The sequence below is a fragment of the Protopterus annectens genome, chromosome 12.part0, assembly GCF_019279795.1.
Source record: "Protopterus annectens isolate FY-2018-M chromosome 12.part0, PAN1.0, whole genome shotgun sequence".
In the NCBI taxonomy this organism is placed as follows: Eukaryota; Metazoa; Chordata; order Ceratodontiformes; family Protopteridae; genus Protopterus; species Protopterus annectens.
Window position 1 is genome coordinate 98,347,941 of NC_056746.1, and position 24,143 is coordinate 98,372,083.

Below are 24,143 nucleotides of genomic sequence, written 5' to 3' on the forward strand. Positions count from 1 at the left end.
ACAGTGTGTACCTTTACCATCCCTGTGTTAATCCATGCTATCCTGGGTCCCCTTCCCACTGGCTGTTAGTGCACAAATGCAGTCACACAAACAAGTCACAAGTTCCCAGCTCTGTCTTGCCTCTCCAGTTATTACTTTGTGCTGACATGGACTAATGCTGCAGTATTTCTAGCATTACAACAAAGCAGGAAGTCAATGAGTCATGAATACAACAGGATCCTTGGTTGATGACCCAAGAGATCTTGTGTCATGTGTGAATGGATATAGCAGCATTACAAGTGGATCACAGCAAGCAGCTGGCAACTACAACTGAAGGCCTTGTGTTAAAAAAAATAAATAAACAAACAACACTAAAACCATCACTTCATTTACAATACTCAGAAGAAAATAATTTCTTACAATCACTGAATCATTTAAGATGTGAAAATGGCATTTAGATAAAACAAACGTCACACAGTTAACATTTGTACAATTTTATTTAAAAAAATACAAAAACATAAAAAATCTACATTGTATAAATAAAATAGATAAACTCACACACTATGTATAATTTAAATATATTCACTGCAACCTTTCAAACAAAAAGTTCAATTAAATAAAATACTTTTCAAGTCTGCAGACATTATAGAGATAACCTTCAAGTAAGTAGTCCTTCATACAAGTATTTATACAATATACTCAGCACTAGTAAATAAATAAAAAAGGCAGCTGAACACAGAAAGATAACTAAATATTTGAATGCTGCAGCATGAATGATTGTACTAAAAGGCCTCTTAAATGTTTCTAAAATTATATGAACATCAGCTATGTGTAACACTAACAGATTGTGACATTTAAAATCAGCAAATCATCTCCTGCCAAATCCTATTATGTTTACACAAACAAAAAACATTGTGATACACATATTCCCTTCCTTAGACCATTTACAATTCTTCCATGGCCATACTTTCTCTAGAGTGTTTACAACTTTGTTTGAAAACTAAGTATGAATAAATATTAATGAGGCGTTATAGTCTGTTACGAAAAAATAATTTGTAATTGCCTATTAAAGAAAATAAATAAAACTGTAACAGTATTTTCAGAAGAAGCACTTTTGTGGTGACCAAAGGAACTACCTTATAGTAATGAACAAGAAACCCTAGCATTCTTAAAATCAGGTGGGAATTTTCCTGAATGTGATGTTTACACAATGTCTGTGCTAACTCTGTATGTAGTAGAAAATATTTAACAACTTTAGGCTTCTTTCTGAGCTTAAGTTATGAAGCTGTCATGTTATATCAGTTTGCAAACCTTCCCTGTAGTACAGCGGTGGTAACAGGTAATGATGAAATACAGATGCTGAGAAAGGCCCTTAATGTCTACTAACTCAGCACACTGAAATCTTGAATGCCACCAGGAAATGGGAGCAAAATGTACTATCACATTGTGTCACATTACTAAAAAATGCTGCAGGATGTTTTGCAGATGCTGTGTGTCAGGGTGCAGTCTTTCTTCAGTACAGGTGCTTTGATACAGTATACAGTGTGTGACAACTTTGGCTGTGTATAAGGTTACGTATTCAATTGCATAAAATGCCAAAGATACAGGTATGTTGGGGCAAAGGTTACCAACTACTCAAAAGACACAATGAGCCCTGTATGTGGCTTGATGACTGAATGTAAGTAAAAATGGGTTGTTTATAGTTGTGTGCCTACAACGATATCAGGCCCAAAAACAAACTACACAATTACAAAGTAAGAGAAACACAAACTGCATATGTGACTTCCAGAAGAATGCATCAGTCTCACAAATATATGCACCTGTCTATATTTAATCACTAGCCAGGGTATTTTCAGAGTGGGCAGTTACAAGTAAAACTACTTAGATAGCCATGCACTAAAAATGTAAATAGCTGTTCAGCAGGAATGCAGATGAAGCTAGGATTTACTCCAAAGTCACACCAAACAAAGGTGAAAAAACACAATAACAGATACACAGCAGTAGTGTTGTCGTCACATATAAAAATCAAACTGTACTTGTATATTTCTAGGAAGTCTAAGCATTCAATGACCAGGCTATATTAAAATGTTAAGTTCTGATTGTATCATGGATGTAGTTTGCTAGGCTTCATTGTTCACGGATCATCACTGTGAATAGTTGGAATGCTATCTATGTGCAGTTTGGTAATAAAAATCCTAGTTAATGTAGCTGATCTAGAACATCTACATTTTCACATTCTTACTTGATGAAATTAATTCCTTACCATAAAACTTAAGAATGGCCATATTTATATAGCCTTGCCACATTCAGTGATGTAATTGTAAAGTTCTCCTACCAGCAGCAGTGTACATAAATTTAAGTTGTACCACAGTGCTTGTAAAAACTGTTAATAATGAAATTCAAATATTTCACATTTTTGTTTAGGTTGAAAAGATGGAGATGCAGTCTGAGACCAGTGCCTCCCTAGTTACTTAGGCACATAATACAACATGAAGAGTTTTTACTTTTTACATTAAATTAGCATATAATGCATAATGAAGAGTTTTTACATTACATATTCTTTTGGGCAGCTTGTCTTGTGATCATAGTACATGTTTTCAGTATTTCCTGTATAGCGGGTCGTGGGGGTATAGGTGGTGTTTTCTGGCAAAGAAAAGTGGAATCAGTTTGTGAATCAGAACTGTCAGCTGATGACAGTACTTGAAGTGTGGTATCACTTGAATTCATCTTAGAGCTGTTATGTTTTTGTATCTCATCCTCAAAGTCACTAAAACGTACACAGAGTAAATTTTCTGGGCTTCCTGCTTCTGACGTGCTGAAACTACTTGAATTAGTGCTGTCTGAACTTAAACTAAGATTCTCAGGGCTTGTTTTATTTGATTGGAAGTCCTGTACATGCATTTCACATGTGCCTAGAAAAGAACCCAAAGATTTTGATCTTTGCCTTGACAGGTTTGTCAGATTTTTGCTGTTGGTGTTTGCTGTGCTGCTTTGATCATCTGATGAAATTTTACGCAGCTGTTTCAGAGGAAATGAGTCTATCTGCACACTATTTCTGGCACTGGTTAGGTTAGGGGTTGATGCATACATTTCCTTATGCTGTAATATCTGGAACTTCATGTGAGGATTACGGTAGACTTGGAGATACATCGATGGTGCATAGCCAACTTTTCCATTGTACCTAAAGAAGCAACAAGTTTGAACATATTTATTATAAAACAGCATGTGTCTGAAAGACTAAGGTATAAAACAATCAACAAGAAACTTGGATCCCTCTATAGAATCAAACCCTTTCTTACTCCAACAGCCAGGACTGCTATAGCCAGAACACATCTCACCTCTACATTACTGTATGCCTCACCCATTTATACAAACCTTTCTAAAGCCAACATTAACCAGCTGACTGTATCCTATAATAATATTGCCAGATTTGCTGCTGCCTCTCCTTTTCGAACTCATCATTGTCTAAATCTTAAACAACTTGACTGGTTAGAGTTTCTACACCATCTCCACTTTTCTCAGCTTACAATTGCCCACAAAACCCTACACCAATCTTCCAATACTCCTATTCTTGCAAGCCTCCTTACCCTCTACCAAAATCCAAAAAACCTACGCTCTTCTAACAAACTTCTGATTAACACCTGCAGATCCAACAATTTGGCAGGAGACTCCCTCTTCTGCAATTCCATTGGTAGACTTTGGAATGCTCTACCCTCTGAACTTACAACTCTCTGCTCTCATGCTCTTTTCAAAAAGAAGCTTAAGCTTCATCCCATGACTCACTGGTTATGCTCCTGTTCTATCCCTAACTGCTGCTTCCTCCCACCTACAACCTCCTGCTTTAAATAGCCTTCTCTTCTAACTCTGCTCAGGATGTAACTTTTTACTGAAGTCTTCACATATATATCAATAATTCATCTATGTTTATTGCTCTGGCCATGCCTTATACTAAAAAAATAAATAAATAAATAAATGTTTTATGCTCTGTTTTGTATACAACTAATTGATACTTCTTCCTTGACTCTATTTTGCTGTATTCTTCTGTATACTTTTTCATGATTGTACTTAATTTTGGTGTTTTTTATTCTATATTGCTATTTTGTATATCATTTGTTAATGGATTGTTGTACTCAACATGGAGCTTTTCTCCCCGGGCCTCTACTGAAAATGGACATGCTTCCAGCTAGACTAGCCCGGTCAACAAATGTAAAATAAATAAGATAAATAAATAAATAAATAAACAATAGAAATATAGCCTGACTAAACAGGTAAGTATAGAACAGACATAAACTACAGACCTGATTAGCCACCAGCCGTCGTCTGATTTCTGAAGAGCTTCAACAACTGCTCCAATGTTTAGGGAAACTTCATCACTCTCTTTGGCTTCATAACCTCTGACAGCATAGTATAGGAAAACTAAAAAAAAATAAAAATATTTTATTTTGTTTTATCCTTACCATTCTTTACCTACATAACAATTAATAATTGTTTCCACTATTTCCTCACTAGAAGGACTCTGCCATACTGGCTCTGGTCTATCAGCTAGTGACAAGAGAAAAAAACAAAACAAACAGTGCAGTGGAAGGAGGGTCAGCAGCATGCTACCACACTGCTTTGTGCTCAGCAGCATGCTACCACACTGCTTTGTGCTCAGCAGCATGCTACCACACTGCTTTGTGCTCAGCAGCATGCTACCACACTGCTTTGTGCTCAGCAGCATGCTACCACACTGCTTTGTGCTCAGCAGCATGCTACCACACTGCTTTGTGTGTAAAAAAACTGTAGAGTTTTCATTTAAAAATCAAGGTGTGCTGAATGCTATGAATCATTTAGGCTTCAATGCTCTAGTTATGGGGTTCCATATTTTCATTGAGGTGTGAAAAGTAGGGATTACTCATAAAAGCAGACCTGTATTCTTATTCAGTTTTGTTAATAGTTTGCCAGCCACAATGCAGGATCAAAACCTTTCAGTAAATTAAGCCAATATCCTTTTAGTAGAAAAATAGAGAAGTAAACAGAGGATTAGAGGATGCAGACAGACATTTTGTTCTTATGCCCAGCCATGCATTACTTCCTGGTCTCAGGATGGGTATCCTGGGCTACTAGAATCACAAACTAATGGCTGTTTTGTAGTTATACGTCTTATGGACTTATTTGTGTCTTCCAAAATGGATATAGTACCACAATGGAGATGAAGCTTGATTGCATAGATGTGTTATGGTTCTGTAAGGGTGTTTTGTCAGTTACACCCGTAGCTGCACATCATCAATATGTAAATATATGCAGTATCACATGCTAATCACATGGTGCTTTTTCTGGTCATATTTAACTGAGGGCAAAAAAATATATTCACAAAGTTTCAAAAAAGGCTCACAATGCATGAAATATTTAATTTAAACAGAACTGCAGATTCTTACTTTTACCACAATATTGGATATTCACAAAGCGGTCAGTAGAAGGGCTGGTCTGGTGGCTTACAGGAATAAGAGCTCAGGCAAACTAAGTTAGACTGGTAGTTCAGGTGTTTGGTAGAGCTGGCAGAGTGAATGGGTGTGCCTGTCCTATGGGGGGGGTGGTTGGAGCAGGCTGCTGGTTGTAGTAGCCCTTTGAAGACAGAGAACCAGGATTGTGACACAGGGGCACAGGTAGTTCACAAAGCTGCCAACTGGCAGTAGCACATCGCTCAGGTGAACTGGAACTTGTACTCACAATGGGGAAAACACTGATTTCCAATGTGATACAGGTCATACATCCCTCCAAAGAGGGGAGAGGTTAGATCAGTAGTAAATATGTCCTCATTGTATAAGAGGGCCCTCTTGCAAAAAAAAAACACTTTTGAAAGTGTCACCATGAGTTTCAGAATTTGCTGTTTTGTTGCCTATACATTTTATTTTTTGATATGTCAGGACTCACAAGATCTGAAATGGAGACCCACGTTTGTAGTAGTATTTATGCACAGTTTTCTGAGATTGCAGTGCCTGCAAAATAGTGGCAACACTATTAGCCTTTGGTATTAACTTTAAATCACTGGGTCATTCTTGCTATGTCAAAGTGTCCATCAGTCTCACTGTTCACTCAGGTTTAGTTACTGCCTCAGGTACCCGAGGGCAAGTTGTAGTGAGGGGACATATGATGACACTTGTCTGCTCACTGGAAAAGGTTTGCATGTCAAGGGCAATCCCATGCATAAAATCCATAGTTGAGTACAGGTATGACAATAGCTATAAAAAAGCATTCACAGACTGTAATGCTCATTTTGGGTTACATCATTTATGTATGCAAACAGTTTCCCCAGTTTAGACCCCCTCCCCTTTCTAGATCAAATGTGGGGATTAAAAACTGGGAGCAAAAAAAAAAGAAAAAGAATTTGCTTGCAGATTATATCAGTGTGGATACTATGTATTTCATCAAATAGGCTGGCTGGAAATATATAACAGGTAAGACGGAAAAAAAAAATAACTGTGAATGTGCATCTCTACTTTTCAAAATATGTTGTGTTTATGACTAACTACAGTTTTGTCTGGGTTATGTTAATCAGTATCCCTATTTTAACATCCTGCAATGAATTTAGATGAATTATTTGTTCCCTGAACCAAAATCATCATCATGACCATCACAAACACCATATCATTACATGAGACAACTGGTATGCCTAAGTGGATGCACATTTTGAAGCATTTAACTTCCATAGTTAGCCACTATGGAAATACGAACAAAATGCAGAAAACCTAACGTTCACTCAGATTCAGGCATTTACTGCAATTTGTTTACCAGGCCAGAGTACTGATCTCAGCGGCCCATTTTCAAACTCAGCCTGGGAGTTACAAAAAAGAAGAGTACAAGATTAGACGAACATTTGTAAATGCACTGTTTCAAGGCTAGTTAGCATGTTTTACAAAATTTACATAAGACAAAGCTGTTAAGTTTAGCAAAATGTATGTCTAGAAATTAACCTTTAAACATAGTTAACTATGCAATAAATAAATACATTCCAGAAAAAAAACATTCTGAGCGATGTCGGTGACATATAGCGAATGCCTTTGTATATACGTGTTTTTACTGACATATAGCGAATGCCTTTGTATATACGTGGTTTTACTGACATATAGCGAATGCCTTTGTATATACGTGGTTTTACTGACATATGGCGAATGCCTTTGTATATACGTGTTTTTACTGACATATAGCGAATGCCTTTGTATATACGTGTTTTTACTGACATATAGCGAATGCCTTTGTATATACGTGGTTTTACTGACATATAGCGAATGCCTTTGTATATACGTGTTTTTACTGACATATGGCGAATGCCTTTGTATATACGTGTTTTTACTGGATGGAAAGGTTGGAGTGCACACTTCTCAGTACACAGTTGCATGCATATTTCTGAGTACAGCTGTGCACATGCTTCTGAGTACAGCTGTGCACATGCTTCTGAGCGCAGCTGTGTATGGAGATAGAACTGGGGAGGGACAGAGGAAGAAGGAAACAGTAGCAAAGCAAGAGTTAGAATCAAAACCAATGTCTTTCGGCTTCGCCAATTAGGGTTCGCCACAGCAGATCACCAGTCCTCAGACTGATTGGCAGTGAAGCGTTTATGGCATCAAGTTGCCAGCCCAGCACACAACCTGCACTGAAAGCACATACTCACACACACCCCTACTGGCATGGCCTTCAAACTCACCTAACCACAGGGAGGACATGCAGGCTCCACACAGAAGGTGCTCCAGCCAAGAATCAAACCAGAGAACCTCTTGCTGTGAGGCAACAGTGCTAACCACTGCACCACCACAACATAAAGCAAGAGGAAGAATAAATAATATTTATTGCTGAAGAAAGAGAGTCATTTAATAATGCTTGGTGTAATGAGTTTGTTGTTCATGCTATGCATTTGATGGGAAAACAGTAGCAACTGGCTTCTTTAAAGAGAGATTTTTAACAGTCTTTGAAAAGACTGAAATTGATCTAATTTGTTAACAGTAGGTTGGTAAGGCTTCCCAGGAGTGTTGGGTCTAGTACTGAGATATTGTGCTGTGTGCACTGAAGCCTATTTCTTGGGGTCTGTAATGTCCAACCAGAACTGGGAATTGATCTGAAAGTGAAGCTGGGTTTCTTCCCTTTGATATTGGCAGCCAGAGATGGGAAGGAATTTTGTTCTACAAATTTATGGACTAAACATAAAACATTTGTATCTGTGTTCCACAGGAAGCCATTTTTGCCTTGGCTAAGACGGAGCTGTAGTACTCTGAGAACTCGGGAAATGTATCTATGGATGTTACTGGAAAGGGTTTGGAGTGAAGTCCTCCCATTTTAATTTCTCCAAGTCTTTTGGGTTTCTAATACCATGACAGAAATGGACCCCATTCCTAAGTCAAAGTACGATTAAAGTTCATGAAATTAGTATTGTTTCACTCTTTGAGGTTAGCCAAAAGTTCTCTTCGCAGCACCTGCAATGTGCCCAGTAATAACTCCTTCTGCAATTCGTACAGGGTTACATGGATTGGTAACATATCTAAATACGATTGTAAATTCTTTTTTATAAGACACGTTGCTCCTACTACTATTGGAACTGTCTGGGTATCTTTCTTCCACATTGCTCTCGTTTCTGCCTGCATAGCCTGATATTTTATGATTTTGTGTGTCTCGTACACAAGACACTGTAGTCACTGGGTGTGGCAATTTCAATGATCGATGCTGCTTTTGTCTTATTTTCTTGGACCACTACATCTGGTTTTCTAGCATCTATCTTTTGAACTGTTGGTATTGGGTGATCCCATCTGATGTAGACTTCATCATTTTCTATGATTCTCTGTGACTCATGTTTCCAGTGCTTTTCAGCCACTTCAATACCATAATATTTGCACAATCTCGCCACATTATTATGCCTTTCAGTATACAGTCCATCTGCCATAAGAGAGTCGCAACCAGCAATAAGGTGTATGACTGTTTCCAATTTGGTTCCACAAAACCTACATATATCTGTTTCTCCCACATGTTCAATAGACTTAGGAAACCAACGTGTACGTAGCCTACTATCTTGGGCTGCCAGTATTAACCTTTCATTTCTTGATGTAAATTTGCCTCTCCTTAACCATTCCTGCTTTCATTGTTGATCAACATGAGGTTCTTCCAGACGTTTTCTATACTTGCAGCTATATTTATGTTTTTTCCACATGTCTTGCCTTCTCATCTGGTCCTTCATCTTATATTCTTTCTTTTGTTTTGGCACATTCAGTTGCTGCCTGGTTTTTATCCACTTCTGGTTTGATTTCCATTCCTGCTTGATGCCGATATGCTTCTGCTAAATTAAGCAGAGATGTCATCTTAGATTTATTCTCCTCATGTTTCAAAACGTTCACCACATTTGGATCTTGTGAGGTCAGTAGATATGTGTGGAGTCCCACGATTGCAGATCTATACATGTAATCAATTTCAAGAGGCACATCCCTCCTTCAGAACGGGGGATATATAATCTTGGTACACACTGATTTTTATAAATCATTTGGTGAGCATGAAGCATCATTCTTGTTTTAATATCCAATCTATCCAACACTTTATGGGGCCAGTCAATCACTCCAAAACTATAAGTTAGGACAGGAAGAGCAAATTGATTTATAGCTTGGATCTTGTTCCTAGATGTCAGTGCTGTTTTCAGGATTAATTTAAGTCTTCTAAAGTACTCCTTACTAAGCTTTATTCACATTTGTTCATGTTTTATTGCTGATCCTTCAACAATTCCCAAGTATTTATATACCCCCTCTTGCTCAAGTTCTTTTATATCACATTCTTGTCCCAAACTGATGTTTTCCTGGTGCTGCAATGTTCCTTTTTTAAAGGTTGCTTTTGCACATTTGTCAAGACCAAATGACATTCCGATATCATCTGAAAAAGTTTTTTGACAACCTGCAGCTGTGCTTTCAGTTCCTCATCTGATGAGCTATACAATTTTAAATCATCAACAAAGAGAAGATGAGAAGTCATTATACTTTGTTGTTTTCTAGAAGCCAAATTATAGCCAAGGCCTAGGCTGTTAAGTAAACAGCTTAATGGATTAATGTCAAGGCAAAATAGCAACGGTGACAGGGAGTCACCCTGGAATATCCCCCTTTGGATTTTTATCCCTGGGATAATAATCTGTCCTTTATCATGGCTTAATTGCAAAGTGGTCTGCCACTGTTTCATGGTCACTTTAATGTAGTCAATCAGTGTAGGATGTACCTTATACATTTTTAAGCACTCTTTTATCCATGAATGTGGGATACTATCAAATGCTTTTTTATAGTCAATCCATGCCATACTTAGATTCTTCCCTTTCTTACAGTTCTCCACTATAACTTTATTTAACAACAAATGATCCTTTGTTCCATATGACTTTCTTTTATTGCCCTTTTGTTCTACTGCCATAATTGAGTTTTCTTCTAAATGACTATAAACTCTGTTGGCGTCAATCCCTGTGTATAGTTTATACGTAGTCGGAAGACAAATTATTGGTCTATAATTTTTAGCGTAGCTTGCAGGTTCACTCTTAAGCAAGAGCATTGTTTTTCCTGTTGTTAACCAGTGTGGTGTCTGTTCGGGGTGTGCATATAAATAGTTCTTACTCATGGCTAGAGCCTCATGTAAGGAAGTTAATACTTTAAGCCAAAAGTTAAGTACTGCATCTAGGCCTGGGGTTTTCCAATTAAAGGCTTTTCTCAACTTTGTTTCAATCTCTCTGGCTGTTAATTCATCCCATTTCATATCCTGTACCTTTAAACTTCTTATTCTTTCTTTTACTTCTTCAATCCATTTAGCATCTTTGTTATGTTCCACAGGATCTTCATAGCTACTTCTCCAAAATGTATCTACTTCCTCTTTTTTCAGTGGTATATCAATTCCTTTTACCTTATTTCCCAATTCTCTATAAAACCTTTTTTGGGTCATCAGTACATTGCTTATTTTGTGTTTTTCCCTTATATTTATCTTTGTATCTTCTGAGTCTTTCCGCCTGTTTTGAAATTTTTAGTTTGTTATCTCCAGTAGTGCATAATAGATCCTAGTCTGTTCTAATACTGCACATTGCTTTCATCACATCTATCTTTCTTAATATTTTTGTTCTTTGTCCTCTTATGTTTGTAAGCTGATGCAATGACAGATAAACCATAATCAAGATGAGACGGATATGTCTGCTTCTAAAGTTCTATTATTTGTAAAACTGTACTTTGGTGTATATAAATTCCACTCCCTGTTACTCTCTACTTCTGTCTTATATGGACTGAGACTGAAATTGGTCATTTGTAATTATTGTTCAACCCAGGCTAATAAATAAATATGCCAAAACTATTAGTAGGGCAGAGTGCTTAACTTACCATGTCATGCTTGAAGCATATCCTAATACTGATATAGGGACAGAGTGCTCAGCATACTAGTATGTCAGGCTTAAAGCATATCCTAATACTGATATAGGGACAGAGGGCTCAGCATACCAGTATGTCATGCTTAAACCATATCCTAATACTGATATAGGGACAGAGGGCTCAGCATACCAGTATGTCATGCTTAAACCATATCCTAATACTGATATAGGGACAGAGTGCTCAGCATACCAGTGTGTCAGGCTTAAACTATATCCTAATACTGATATAGGGACAGAGGGCTTAGCATACCAGTATGTCATGCTTAAAGCATATCCTAAAACTGATATAGGGACAAAGGGCTCAGCATACCAGTATGTCATGCTTAAACCATATCCTAATACTGATATAGGGACAGAGTGCTCAGCATACCAGTGTGTCAGGCTTAAACTATATCCTAATACTGATATAGGGACACAGGGCTCAGCATACCAGTATGTCATGCTTAAACCATATCCTAATACTGATATAGGGACAGAGTGCTCAGTGTACCAGTATGTCAGGCTTAAAGCATATCCTAATACTGATATAGGGACAGAGTGCTCAGCGTACCAGTATGTCAGGCTTAAACCATATCCTAATACTGATATAGGGACCGAGGGCTCAGCGTACCAGTATGTCATGCTTAAAGCATATCCTAATACTGATATAGGGACAGAGGGCTCAGCATACCAGTGTGTCAGGCTTAAACCATATCCTAATACTGATATAGGGACAGAGTGCTCAGTGTACCAGTATGTCAGGCTTAAAGCATATCCTAATACTGATATAGGGACAGAGGGCTCAGCGTACCAGTATGTCAGGCTTAAAGCATATTTTAATATTGATATTGTGGCAGAAAGCTCAGCTTATCACCATGTCAAGCTTAAAGCATGCCTTAATAATAATATTAGGGCAGAGAGCTCAGCTTACCATCATGCGGATCTTCATTTTCTTCATCTTCTTCTTCTTCTGCAGTACATTTCTCCAGGTAGGGAGCAGGAAACCAAGATATGCGCTTCTCTTCATTTTCTACTAACCACCAACCTATTGAAGTCAAGAAAGATACTTTTATGTTTATAGAAACAGAAACCTACAAAAATAAGAGTGCAAAACAGTGTCAAAAAGGAATTGTTCCCCTAAGTATTACTAAAATGAGAAGGAATAATGATTCTAGTATACATGCCATACTGGGCAACTCTATGCTTCATGTGGCACTGTGCATTATGGGTATATGACAACTTGACGAATATGGCATACTGAAAGGCATAATAGTGAATGCAAAATCCTGAAATGTCAAAACTTTACAATGTAGAACTCAAAACCTGCTAGCAGCATGCATGCATGTACAGCACACACAGGCCGCACCAGATGCATGCATGTACTGCACACACACACAGGCCGCACCAGATGCATGCATGTACTGCACACACACAGGCTGCACCAGATGCATGCATGTACTGCACACACACAGGCCGCACCAGATGCATGCATGTACTGCACACACACAGGCCGCACCAGATGCATGCATGTACTGCACACACACAGGCCACACCAGATGCATGCATGTACTGCACACACACAGGCCACACCAGATGCATGCATGTACTGCACACACACAGGCCGCACCAGATGCATGCATGTACTGCACACACACAGGCCGCACCAGATGCATGCATGTACTGCACACACACACAGGCCGCACCAGATGCATGCATGTACTGCACACACACAGGCCACACCAGATGCATGCATGTACTGCACACACACAGGCTGCACCAGATGCATGCATGTACTACACACACAGGCCGCACCAGATGCATGCATGTACTGCACACACAGGCCGCACCAGATGCATGCATGTACTGCACACACACAGGCCGCACCAGATGCATGCATTGTACTACACACACAGGCTGCACCAGATGCATACATGCACTGCACACACAGGCTGCACCAGTATACAGCCAGTCAACAGTATCACCCCCCCCGTTAATGAAACTTAGAAACAGGTGCTAACATGAATCCTGCAAGGAGGGGAGGGGGGAGTCCAGGTCCTTTTTTATGTAGGGTAACAGTTCAGTATTGCACATTCAGTTTTAGGAATTTCAGTATATTGCTTTTCAGTAAGTTAGTAAGTCAGCAACATGAGATAAGTGACATTATGTATTATGATGCATATGTGAGTATTTTGCTCATATTATGCAATGTCACTTAAAAAGTAATTTTGCATTTTATTAAATCAATATTGTCTGACAGTTTATGAAAGCAAAAATGACTAAAATAATCTGAATTAGTTATACTAACTAAACCCAAAAGCTAGAACAGCAGGGCACTGCAGTTCTATATGAACTTCCTGATTTTGTCTGTAGTTTTGTCATCAGTTTATACCTCCTAATACCTCTTTTTGCTTCAGTTATTTTTTTTCTCTAGTACTGCTAGAGTCTCATTCATATCTGTATTTATGTTGCTATTAATAATATCTATATTTTGCACCTGTGTAGGTGCACATACATACACACAGGCACAGTGAGGACAAATGGCCAATAAATACCTGTTTCACTACAATGATTTCAGTGTGTCACCTGTTTCCTGTTTTCCCTGAGTATCTCTGCTTTTTGATAGTATCACTGCTTTTTGATACTGAGTATCTCTGCTTTTTGATACTGAGTATCTCTGCTTTTTGATACTGATACTGATGCAGTGAACTATATTAACTGGCATTTTGTTCTCTTCCTGGTAATCATGATGGCATTAAGCTATGTGAGGATTAACAAGCTGACCATAACTGTTAAAGGCTTGGTAACACTAAAAGCTACTTTGTCTGCACTGGTGAATTCGCACAAGTATTTATGGTGTTGAGTTACCAACCCAGTGCCCAACCTTTCATAGAAGACACACACATGCACAGGGCCAATTTGGAGTATCCAATCCACCTACAGCATGTCTTTGGGATGTGGGAGGAAACCGGAGCACCCGGAGGAAACCCACATGACCACACAGAGGGCATGCAGACTCCGCACAGAAGGCACCTCAGCTGAGGATCGAACAGGAGAACCTCTTGCTGTGAGGTGGCAATGCTAACCGCTGCACCACAACGGCTGCCCTTTTTAATAAACAAGACCAAATAACCAAAATTAAATGAATGGACACCCAATGAAAAGCGTCTTATGAGGTGCCCTTCACCCCTCACACCTAGAGCTTTGTTCCCAAAATTATCTTCCTAAATACAACAAATTTTGAGGCCATAGAATCTTAGGATAAATTTAAAAAGTAATCAGTGGATGTCTGTGCATTTAACTGGGCATGTCTGCTAGTGTTTCAACTGGAAAATGACATAATGAAACAAATGTATACCACTTTGACCTAACCATATGATTTAATGGGGCTGGAATTATGCTTTGGATAAGCCAAACCTATTTTGCACTTCTTTTCTGTTTAGTTAAGTACTCTGCTACTATTTCAACTGCTACTATTTCAACTGCTACTATTTCAACTGCTACTATTTCAGCTGCTACTATTTCAACTGCTACTATTTCAACTGCTACTATTTCAACTGCTACTATTTCAACTGCTTGTCTGTTTCCTCCACCAAAATACAAACTTTCTCCCCCAAAGCTGTTCTTAAACAATAGATATTTTGCATTTAAATGCTGCTAATAAGCTGAATATTTTAATTCTTACTGATACAGATCTTCCACTCATTACTAATTGATATATTTTTATCACAAAGATGCAAAGTGTATATCTTCTGAATAAAATAAAACCACAGACAGCAAGCTTACCAGATGGATCTTTAATCAATACACCCAAACGATCATTTTTATTCACTTTAAATGGCCTGTTCTTAACATCCTTTGCGTCATACGAATCTTTGCAGATGTATGTTTCAGAAACTAATGGCTGCGTAATGGATGAAACGCTATCTCTTTTTTTCATTACTTCATTATCCTCTGGTTCCACCATAGATGGCAAGATGATGAAACTAGCCAGAAGAAAAAAAAAGAAAAAAGATAAAATGTACTTCAAGACACTGGTTACATCTGGTGTGTAAACAACAGCCTACTGTAAGTGTGGTAACATTTAAAAAATGATGTTCTGTGCTGACAAAGAATGGAAGACTTTTGCTGATGAGACAAAGTATTTTTAACTGTAATGCTGAGGAGGACCCCAGATATATGGGTAAGATACATATGTGGGCATAACAGGAAACAAAAATACAAAGTATACCTGCAGCCATAATTCTAGTCACAGAGTCAGGAAAACAGAGCAGAAAAAGCAGATCTAGATGAGGCTGAAACTGGGCAAAAAGGTCAAGAGATACGTAGAGGGTGGTAAGTGCTTGGCAATCACATTAGGCAAAGATGACATCACATATACAATTCAGGTCTCCAGGACTGCACTCCTAGGAGAAGCTATCAACACTAGGAAGGGACTGAGAGGAATTACAGAATATGGAATTAAAAATAATACAACATCTATATTTGTAAATGTTTAATGGCTCTGTGTTTTCTAATGACCATTTGTCAGTATGGACTTCTCATGTGATCATCTTAATGTCATGTAAAAGGGAATATTTAGTGTGTTTCTGATTTGGGAGTTCAATTACCATTGCTACATATTCAGACTTCCTGACTTTTTACTTACACAACACAGATATTTTTATTAGTACACTAATGGAGTAGCATGATTCTATGAGTTAAATGCTCCATAAACTACATTTTATGAAAATAAAATGCCAACGTTTACTTGTTAACTTATTGCTGCATTCAGCAACTAAGATACATTTACCAATGAAAATATTTCTTAGAACAGTCATAATACACAAATTTTACCTGTTTTTAGGGAATGAAGGTTCTAGATCATTAGCCTGAGGCAAAAAGAACTGAATCAGATGGTCGCACTGTGAGATGTCTTCTTTATCTAAAAGTTCCGTGCAGTACTTCTCTAATAATATCAGCCTTCGCATGCATCTGCTTTCTTCCCTATTTCGGATGAATTTTAGAGGGGCATCTGGCAACAAATAAGGATAATTTATTAGACGCATAACCCCTCCTAGCTTAGATGTAGATTTCATCAACCTCTTACTACAACTCTTTCACCCCTGTAAGCTCTCAACAACATCCTTAAGCATACGCGCACGCACACACACGCACGCACACGCGGCCACACATGCACGCACGCACGCGCACACACATACGCGCGCGCACATGAGTAATATGTAACCATACTGCAAACTAAAGACAAAATAAGACAAACAGAGACCTTTGCTCTGCCTTCTGAAGAACAGATCAGTATGATTAATCTGATTTAGGATTTCCTGGATTTTATGTTCCCATTACTGCAAGGACTGTATCTCAACAGTCATGAAAATGAAACATTTTAGAACAAAGTTGCTTTCTGGATTATGAATAGTCAGTTTTGTCATGTAACACTGTATTGTTCAAAACCACAACAGAAAAATAGAGCACCAAATAACATTGAAATTACAGGAAAGTGTCTGCAAACGCAATTAATCTCAACCAGAAAATCTCTACCTGTACAGAGCTTCACGATTAATTTGATTTAGCAGTTCATGAATTTTATTTTACTAATCAGTTTTTCGATGTCATGGCCTCATGGCTGCAAGGACTCTAACAAAAAGAATACAGTCTCAGCCTGTCTCTGCCTGAAGAATAACCTTTCCAACTGACCCTATACAGCAATACAAGGTTACAGCACTGGCAATACTGGTTAAAGAGCTGGGATATGTATTGTAGCCTGAAATATCAACCGGCCAATAAAACCTATTGCAAACAAACCAGCAGCCATGAAACTCTACAGACACTGGTTAATATATTGGCATCACTGGCAAGCAATAAATGAGTAGCCAGAGTCGGAATGTAACTTACCGTTGAACAGTAATGAAATATATAGCATGCTATTAATATAGACTTCCGCGGTGGTGCAGCGGTAGTGTTGTTGCCTCACAGCAAGAGGTTCTCCCGTTCGATTCTCGGCTGGAGTGCGGGGAGTGCCTTCTGTGTGGAGTCTGCATGTTCTCCCCGCGGTTGGGTGGGTGTTCGAAAGACATGCGTAAATGGGCGTGCCTTCATTGAAGGTTGAACATCGAGCTGGCACCTCGACGTTCATGAAAATCTGCTGCGAATCATTAGCGGACCGGAGTTCCGCTGTGGCGACCCCTAACCAGGAAAAGCCAAAAGACAACAACAACAAAGCCATGTTATGAATATGTAACCATTGTCGAAGAGCAATGAAAAAGATAGCCACATCTAGGTGCTGCAGATGTTGTTAAGAAATAGTGCACTTGAGTTGAATAAAACTACACTACAAAACAGTCAGGTGATTTTGAGGAGAGGAAGACAATTTGGGTGATATTATTTAAATATTTCAACCTGGATAATAAAGGTATAGAATATTAAGGGTTCACTTGGCATTCTACAGTTTACCTGTTGCTCAATTTCATAAATGTTTTGAGCAGCATACTGTTTTTTTGTAATTGAAAGTTAGTAGCTAAGAGAACAATAATGGCTGCCCATTTTAAGTGTGATCTAGCTTGGGTGGGTTGAGGGTAACAAAGCAGCATAAAGTTAATGGATTTCCTTTATCAGTGCAGGCAATAAGGTACAATTTTCTATAAAATGACTTGCTAAGTCACCTTATTGTAAAAGCATTAAGGCAAAATTGCCAGAAACTGACTGTGAAATTCTACATACTTGTCTATTAGGCATATAGAAACTGGAAATTTGTTGAAGGCATAGTTTCTGGGAACCATGCCATACTGAAAGATGTTTGGGTTTGTGTGTGTGTGTGTGTGTGTGTGTGTGTGTGTGTGTGTGTGTGTATATATATGTGTGTGTGTGCGTGTGTGCATATGTGTGTGTGTGTATAAAGAAATATGTCCCCCTTTTTAAATAAATGATTTAAATAATAAAAATGGCTTCTGTTATTTACAGTGAGGCCTAGTCTGATATGTAAAACATAAATCTGTTATCAAAACTATTTGACTTTTTCTGAGTGCACTTAAAATTCTGACAGTAATATTTCATGCACAGCTGCAGCTTATAAATAGGGATGGACATATTTTATTGTTTAGGAATAAATTCCATTAAAATAAGTCAACTACAGTAAAACTGCAGATGAGTTGCAAGTGAGTTCCTTTTGCAACAAGACTGAAACACACCTCAATGATCTGCACAATGCCAGTGATGGGATGGCTAAAACTGCAGACACCTATAACACGATATCCTGAAAATACAATATTCAAGACAGTTCTGAATACTATAGTATGCATAACAGTGTATATACAGAGGGGGCAATCCCCTCTACCCTCCATATCTAACTTCTCACTCCAAAGTCACAAGAGTTTGTCTGAGACCATATTTTGCACTAATCTCTGCCAGGGTGTGAAATATTTGTGCGAGAATAATTAAGTAGGGGGCGGGGGTTACAGGACCCATTTGTAAACATGGACTTAAAGATATGTAATAGTGACAATGTAAGTAATTTATCATCTTTATATGACACTTTTTTTAATCTGTTAGTCTTTTGTAGTGTTTCATTTGTGATATTGTACTTTGAATTCTGAGTTTCATTCCTTTGGCTATAGTGTATTGTAGTTCGGTGAGGCGTGTCTAGGCTTCTGTAAGAAACCTGATGAAGCTGCATACACAAATGGACTAGTGCTACAAGTTTTTTTTTAAACAATTCCCTACTGGGTGTCAGGCCCATCTAGATCACACCCACTGCCCAACAGTCCGGGACTGTAATGTATTTTTTTACTTGCACCCCCACACCCTCCTGAAAATTGAATATACCAACTCCGAGATTGCACTACATTGAGGAAAAGGGAAAACATCACTGCATGCCCACATCTATGTGGGAATCATCCAGTGGGGTATGCATGTACAATATCACTCAATTTATTTTACATTAAAGGTTGAAAAATTGACACTTTGCATTTAATCATCTTTTGAATGAGTAGCCTCTAATCTGCAAGTGTTCTTGTGTGAAATATTTTTCACAGCAGGTACAAATTCTCCACCTGTCCTATTGTTCTTGTTTATGGATCAGCATTTGTGGACAACACAGATAAATCAGTATTTATTGAGGTCAGACATTAATGTACATTTCATGGTAAAATCTTCTCACTGATACAGATTTAAGATCATAGGAAGTTACTGGGCTATTGGCCTGAGGCCCTTATAAGTCTAGCCAAGTATTTAGCCCATGTTCTTACAAGTCAGCACCCAAATGCCCCTGTCCAGCAGGGACACAGGTGGAATCCCAGGGGGTGTATTTTCTGTTCCCCATCCAGTTATCCAGGTTGCACTTAAAAAGGGTTAATGAGGTACTCTGCTTGACATAGAAAGGGTGTCTATTCCACAGAGGGGGGAGTCTCTGGGACATAAATCTGTCCTGCCAACAAGTCCTATTGATGTCACAGACCAGATTGAGATTGCCTGTGCAGGTTATTAAGTGGAGCTTGACTTGCGGATATGCAGCAGTCCCAACAAGGAAATTCTCATCTGACTTCAGTGTTATAGTAGGGGAAGCATATCGATCCATTAGCAAATCTACCAATTCTTGGTAGAAAAAAAATAAATAAATAAAATAGAAGGAATTTCTTCTTGCAAGGGGGCAATCCCCTACCCCCTTCAAACATATATATTCCTACTCCAAGGTCACACAACCATGAAGAAAAGAACGCTCTCCACTGGTGGTGAAAGTTATTTGGGTAGATTTCCTTCCGTCTACTAGCATTTGCTAGAAGCATGCTTGATAAACTGACAGGCTGCCATAGTGGATTGGTATATACCTCATGGCTGGTAAAAAAAAAACATACTGCCTAAACTCCTTTCTCTGTTTGTTTATCATGACCACTGGGTATCAATGGTCAGTACTTCTCTGCAATTTGGAGAGAAAATCACATATAAATCTGTCTTTTTAATTTACTAGGGTGCAAAATGGTGGCAACAACAGGTCTTACAGGAGGATAATGTGTGATGGAGCTTGTGAATTCCAAGCATTTACAGTAACTAGCATGTAGCAATTTCTACCCAGAAGGCTACTTTGCTGTTTTCTTCACTAAACCCTCACACTGCAACATAAAGGCAACAACTTGGCACGACTCCATGTAACACAACAGGCTGCTGTTAAACAAGAACTAAAATCAGCATAAACTTTACTTTGAAAAGTATCAGAAGAATGAAATACTTAAGAGGAATTGATTACCTTTAAGTCTGGGAAGAATTTCTTCTGACTTCTTAAGCCTTGAAGCTGCAGCAAATTTCTTCTGGAGTGCTTTCTGGTAAACATGCAGGGAAGACAGTTAAAGTGAAGCATTGACCCATGTAACTGCAGACTAATGAGACATCAAACTGTGACATGAAGAGCCTACCTACCTGTAGCTTTCGAAAATCACAAAATCTTCTGTACACAATGATTTCATTTCCATCAGACCACAGAACAGATAACAGGTAGGTCTGTAATGAAAACATAAGAATGTGTATTGTTTATCAGCTGTGCAAATGACCATAGTAACTTAACTACAATGCAAATAGCCAGCTGCAAAAGGCCCAGAGGCCTGGTGAACTTGTACTGTATTATGTAACGTCACACCTCTCATCCACCTCACCTAAGAAAGGAATTACTGGTGTCTTTATTTTATAGAAATAAACATGAATAAACATTACATACAAAATATTCCTTTGAACAAGAAGTGAAGCACAAGACAAACTGAACCATTTAGCATTCCTTTACCTGCAATAACAAACTGCCACCAGACCTGAATTTTCATAGACAATTAGAATACTAATAACATACATTTTTTTGCATTGTGTTATGGAAAGGAAATATGAGAAGGCTCATCATAATGTCACTGAAATGCACATCCTATAGTAAAGAAGAACAGGGTATTTAAAATAGGATTTTTGTAGAAAATCAGAGGGAATAACACATAGTGCCAAGTTCAAAAGTGTGAGGTCCTGCCTAAATCCATTCTCTACTGGCTAAATATACTATAAGCACAATCCTTCTATCGTATACTGTTTTTACCTTCAGACTTTAGTCCCTCTATTAACCTACACTGTGACAACTATCATATACTGTCACACACTTTCCTTCTCCCAGTCATTTCCTTATTTCTACCTATTCTCTGTTCACCCTTCACCTAACTCTCATCCCTTACCTCAATACTCAACACTATTTCAATGAAAAAAAAAATCTGTTTTACTGCAGCTTCCTAACTGCCTCAATAATATTTTCTGTGATAAACAATACACTAGTTTGTGTTATCTGTAAATTTTTATACAATTTGCAAATATGTACATACAAACATATCTTATGGTATCCTATGTTATCTTTAAAATGTTTATGATAGGTTGTACTTCAATTATTGTCAACTAATTACATATGCTATTATCTCCAGGCTCCCACTGAAAATGGATACTTCTGACCCAATCAAAACATTGAGAGAACATGGGTGAAATTCTTGGCTAGGCTTATAAGTACCCTAGTATCATGCTATGAAGCTATTATCAGACTGTCCTGGTAAGCAGCAGTAAAAATAAATCAATTAATTAATTAATTAATACATTAATTAATTAAATAAGTAGTGAATCCAGTAATAAATAACTGCATTGGATGTGGGCAAAGGGAAGGTTAGGTGATGTTACAGGTATAGATAGCCTTTTTTAAGCGAGTAATTAAATACTCTTACTGCATTGTGGGTACATAGTGATAAACAGATTTCTGAGCATCTGGAGAATAGCTTTTGGCAGAATATTTAAGCAACACTTTAAATATTTTCATACATGTAGCTAATGTACTTTAAATTATCTGCCTAGCTACTGGCCACGACAAAAAAACAATAACCTGTGGATACATTTGTAACTAAAATACAAAGTTAAATATAGTTACTAAAACACGTGCAGAACCAAAGCAAACCAGCTAAACTCGCTTACTACATTTTTAAAACCTTTTGGTGACTTTTACTTACATATTTCACCCTCTGGACCAATGAATTTTAGTGTAGTAGTTTGAAAAAGTGTACTACAGTTAAGACAGCATTTTGAATTAAATTGCTGCCTTCAGGAAAAAAAGCTATTTATTTTTAGTGCCAAGCATTAGTTGTAAACAAGGATTTTAAAGGCTACTAAGTCAGATTTATCAAATTCGTTATGAGTAGATAGATCATTCCTTAAAATACAGCACAACTTTCTGGATTCTGTTTTATTTTTTACTATGTAGCACAAAATCTTATCAATATGTATCTTATGTTTCTGTATCTGATTCAGCTGTGTTTGTTACTCCATGTAATTTTAAGTATGTAGAGCTTTTCTACTCGGGCATCCGCTGAAAACGGGCTCTACCCAGTCGGATTTTCCTGGCAAACAAATGTAAAATAAATAAATAAATCTGAGAAATTATAAAACGAAACAACGTTACTAGCACTTTTTAAATCACGTCATTAAAAAAAATACAGCCAGTATAAATGCATACGTTATTGTAGGGTCACTGCCTTTGTGGAACGTTTCTTACAAAACAAGGCGATGCAGGGCAGTGGGCATCACCGGACAACGCAGGAGACTTGTTTTCAACGCATTATCAAAGTTACCACTCACATTAGGACAATTAATGATGCCACTAAAATTAGGGTATTTAATATTGTTGTCATTTGGTAAGTCAAAACTGCAAATATCAGGATGGGCTTTTGAAAATAGGTACACATGGTCACCCTAAATAAATATAACAAGACCCACGAGTCTTTAAGCTAACTCTTTAAAGTTTTTTTCCCAGATGTGGAAACCAAGGACAATGTTTTGTTGTACCCTAACAGTTACAATGTATTTCACTGAGGAAGCAGTATTATTTTAGAATTATTTAGCATATATATTTGCTTAGATATCTTTATTCTGAATGTCTGTCAAACCCTTTTATTATTGTACAAGGAGTTTGTACGATGGAAAATGAAGGACTGGTCCTAGAAATGCGATACAGTTGATTTACGGTACCATAATATACGAGTTTCCAGCTATTATGCAAGTAAACTGCATGCATCCCTTAGACATCGCCGTGAGCTTTGCTGCAGACATCCCTCTGTTACATACCTTGCACTTCTTGTGTCTGATGAGCCCAATGAGCTTCACATGCAGGGGGTGTCGGTTCTCCAGCATGTTGACAAAGTGCGCTTCTGAATCACTATCCCAGTATGCAGACCTTAGAACCAGCAAATCCTTGAATGAGTCCATGCAGCTGCCGCTGGGTTTATATACACCTGTCGGTCACCAGCCAATCACATCTCAAGAATGCTGCGCGCGGCAGCAGGAACGTGCACCCAGGGAGTCTTTTGTTTCTCTATAAAGGAAACATTCATTATTTTTAATGCTCATCCTGGAAGGAAATCATCAGAAAAAATATCCGGAAATAACATGCTGTAAATTAATTGACAGCATCTCATACTAAATTGTTTGTACTTTTATAATTTCCTCGAGGCTTAAAATCACAAAATAGAGATTTTTTTTAAAATATTGGGCACCATATCTGCAAATGCACACTGCGTAGCTTTCAACCTCTTAGCGCATACAATCTGGACAAAGCAAAACTAATGAGAGGACAAAGGTGAAAAATGGGGATAACATTTAAACATTGTTCTTATAAAGTAGCTAGAATGAAAGGTCTTGTTGCGTTACCTGAGTACTATGAAGTCTGAAATTCAAGTGACCGTCTTTATTTAGTGAATTTAATCCTCACTGACGTGTGAAAAAAAATCAAGAAAATCACACATTTTAT

The 24,143-nt window shown here is 37.9% G+C and overlaps 1 protein-coding gene across 1 annotated transcript; it reads right to left on the bottom strand.

The window, feature by feature from the left end:
• Positions 1-463: 463 nt before the first annotated feature.
• NOXO1 (NADPH oxidase organizer 1) lies at positions 464-23,598 on the bottom strand. Its single transcript, XM_044089119.1, has 8 exons — positions 23,462-23,598; positions 20,756-20,836; positions 20,586-20,658; positions 16,187-16,364; positions 15,137-15,336; positions 12,285-12,398; positions 4,278-4,395; positions 464-3,160 (listed from the first exon to the last, which is right to left on the bottom strand). Exons 1-8 carry the CDS (start codon positions 23,525-23,527, stop codon positions 2,530-2,532), a joined length of 1,461 nt encoding a protein of 486 aa, XP_043945054.1. The 5' UTR covers positions 23,528-23,598; the 3' UTR covers positions 464-2,529.
• Between the last annotated feature and the right edge of the window lie 545 nt (positions 23,599-24,143).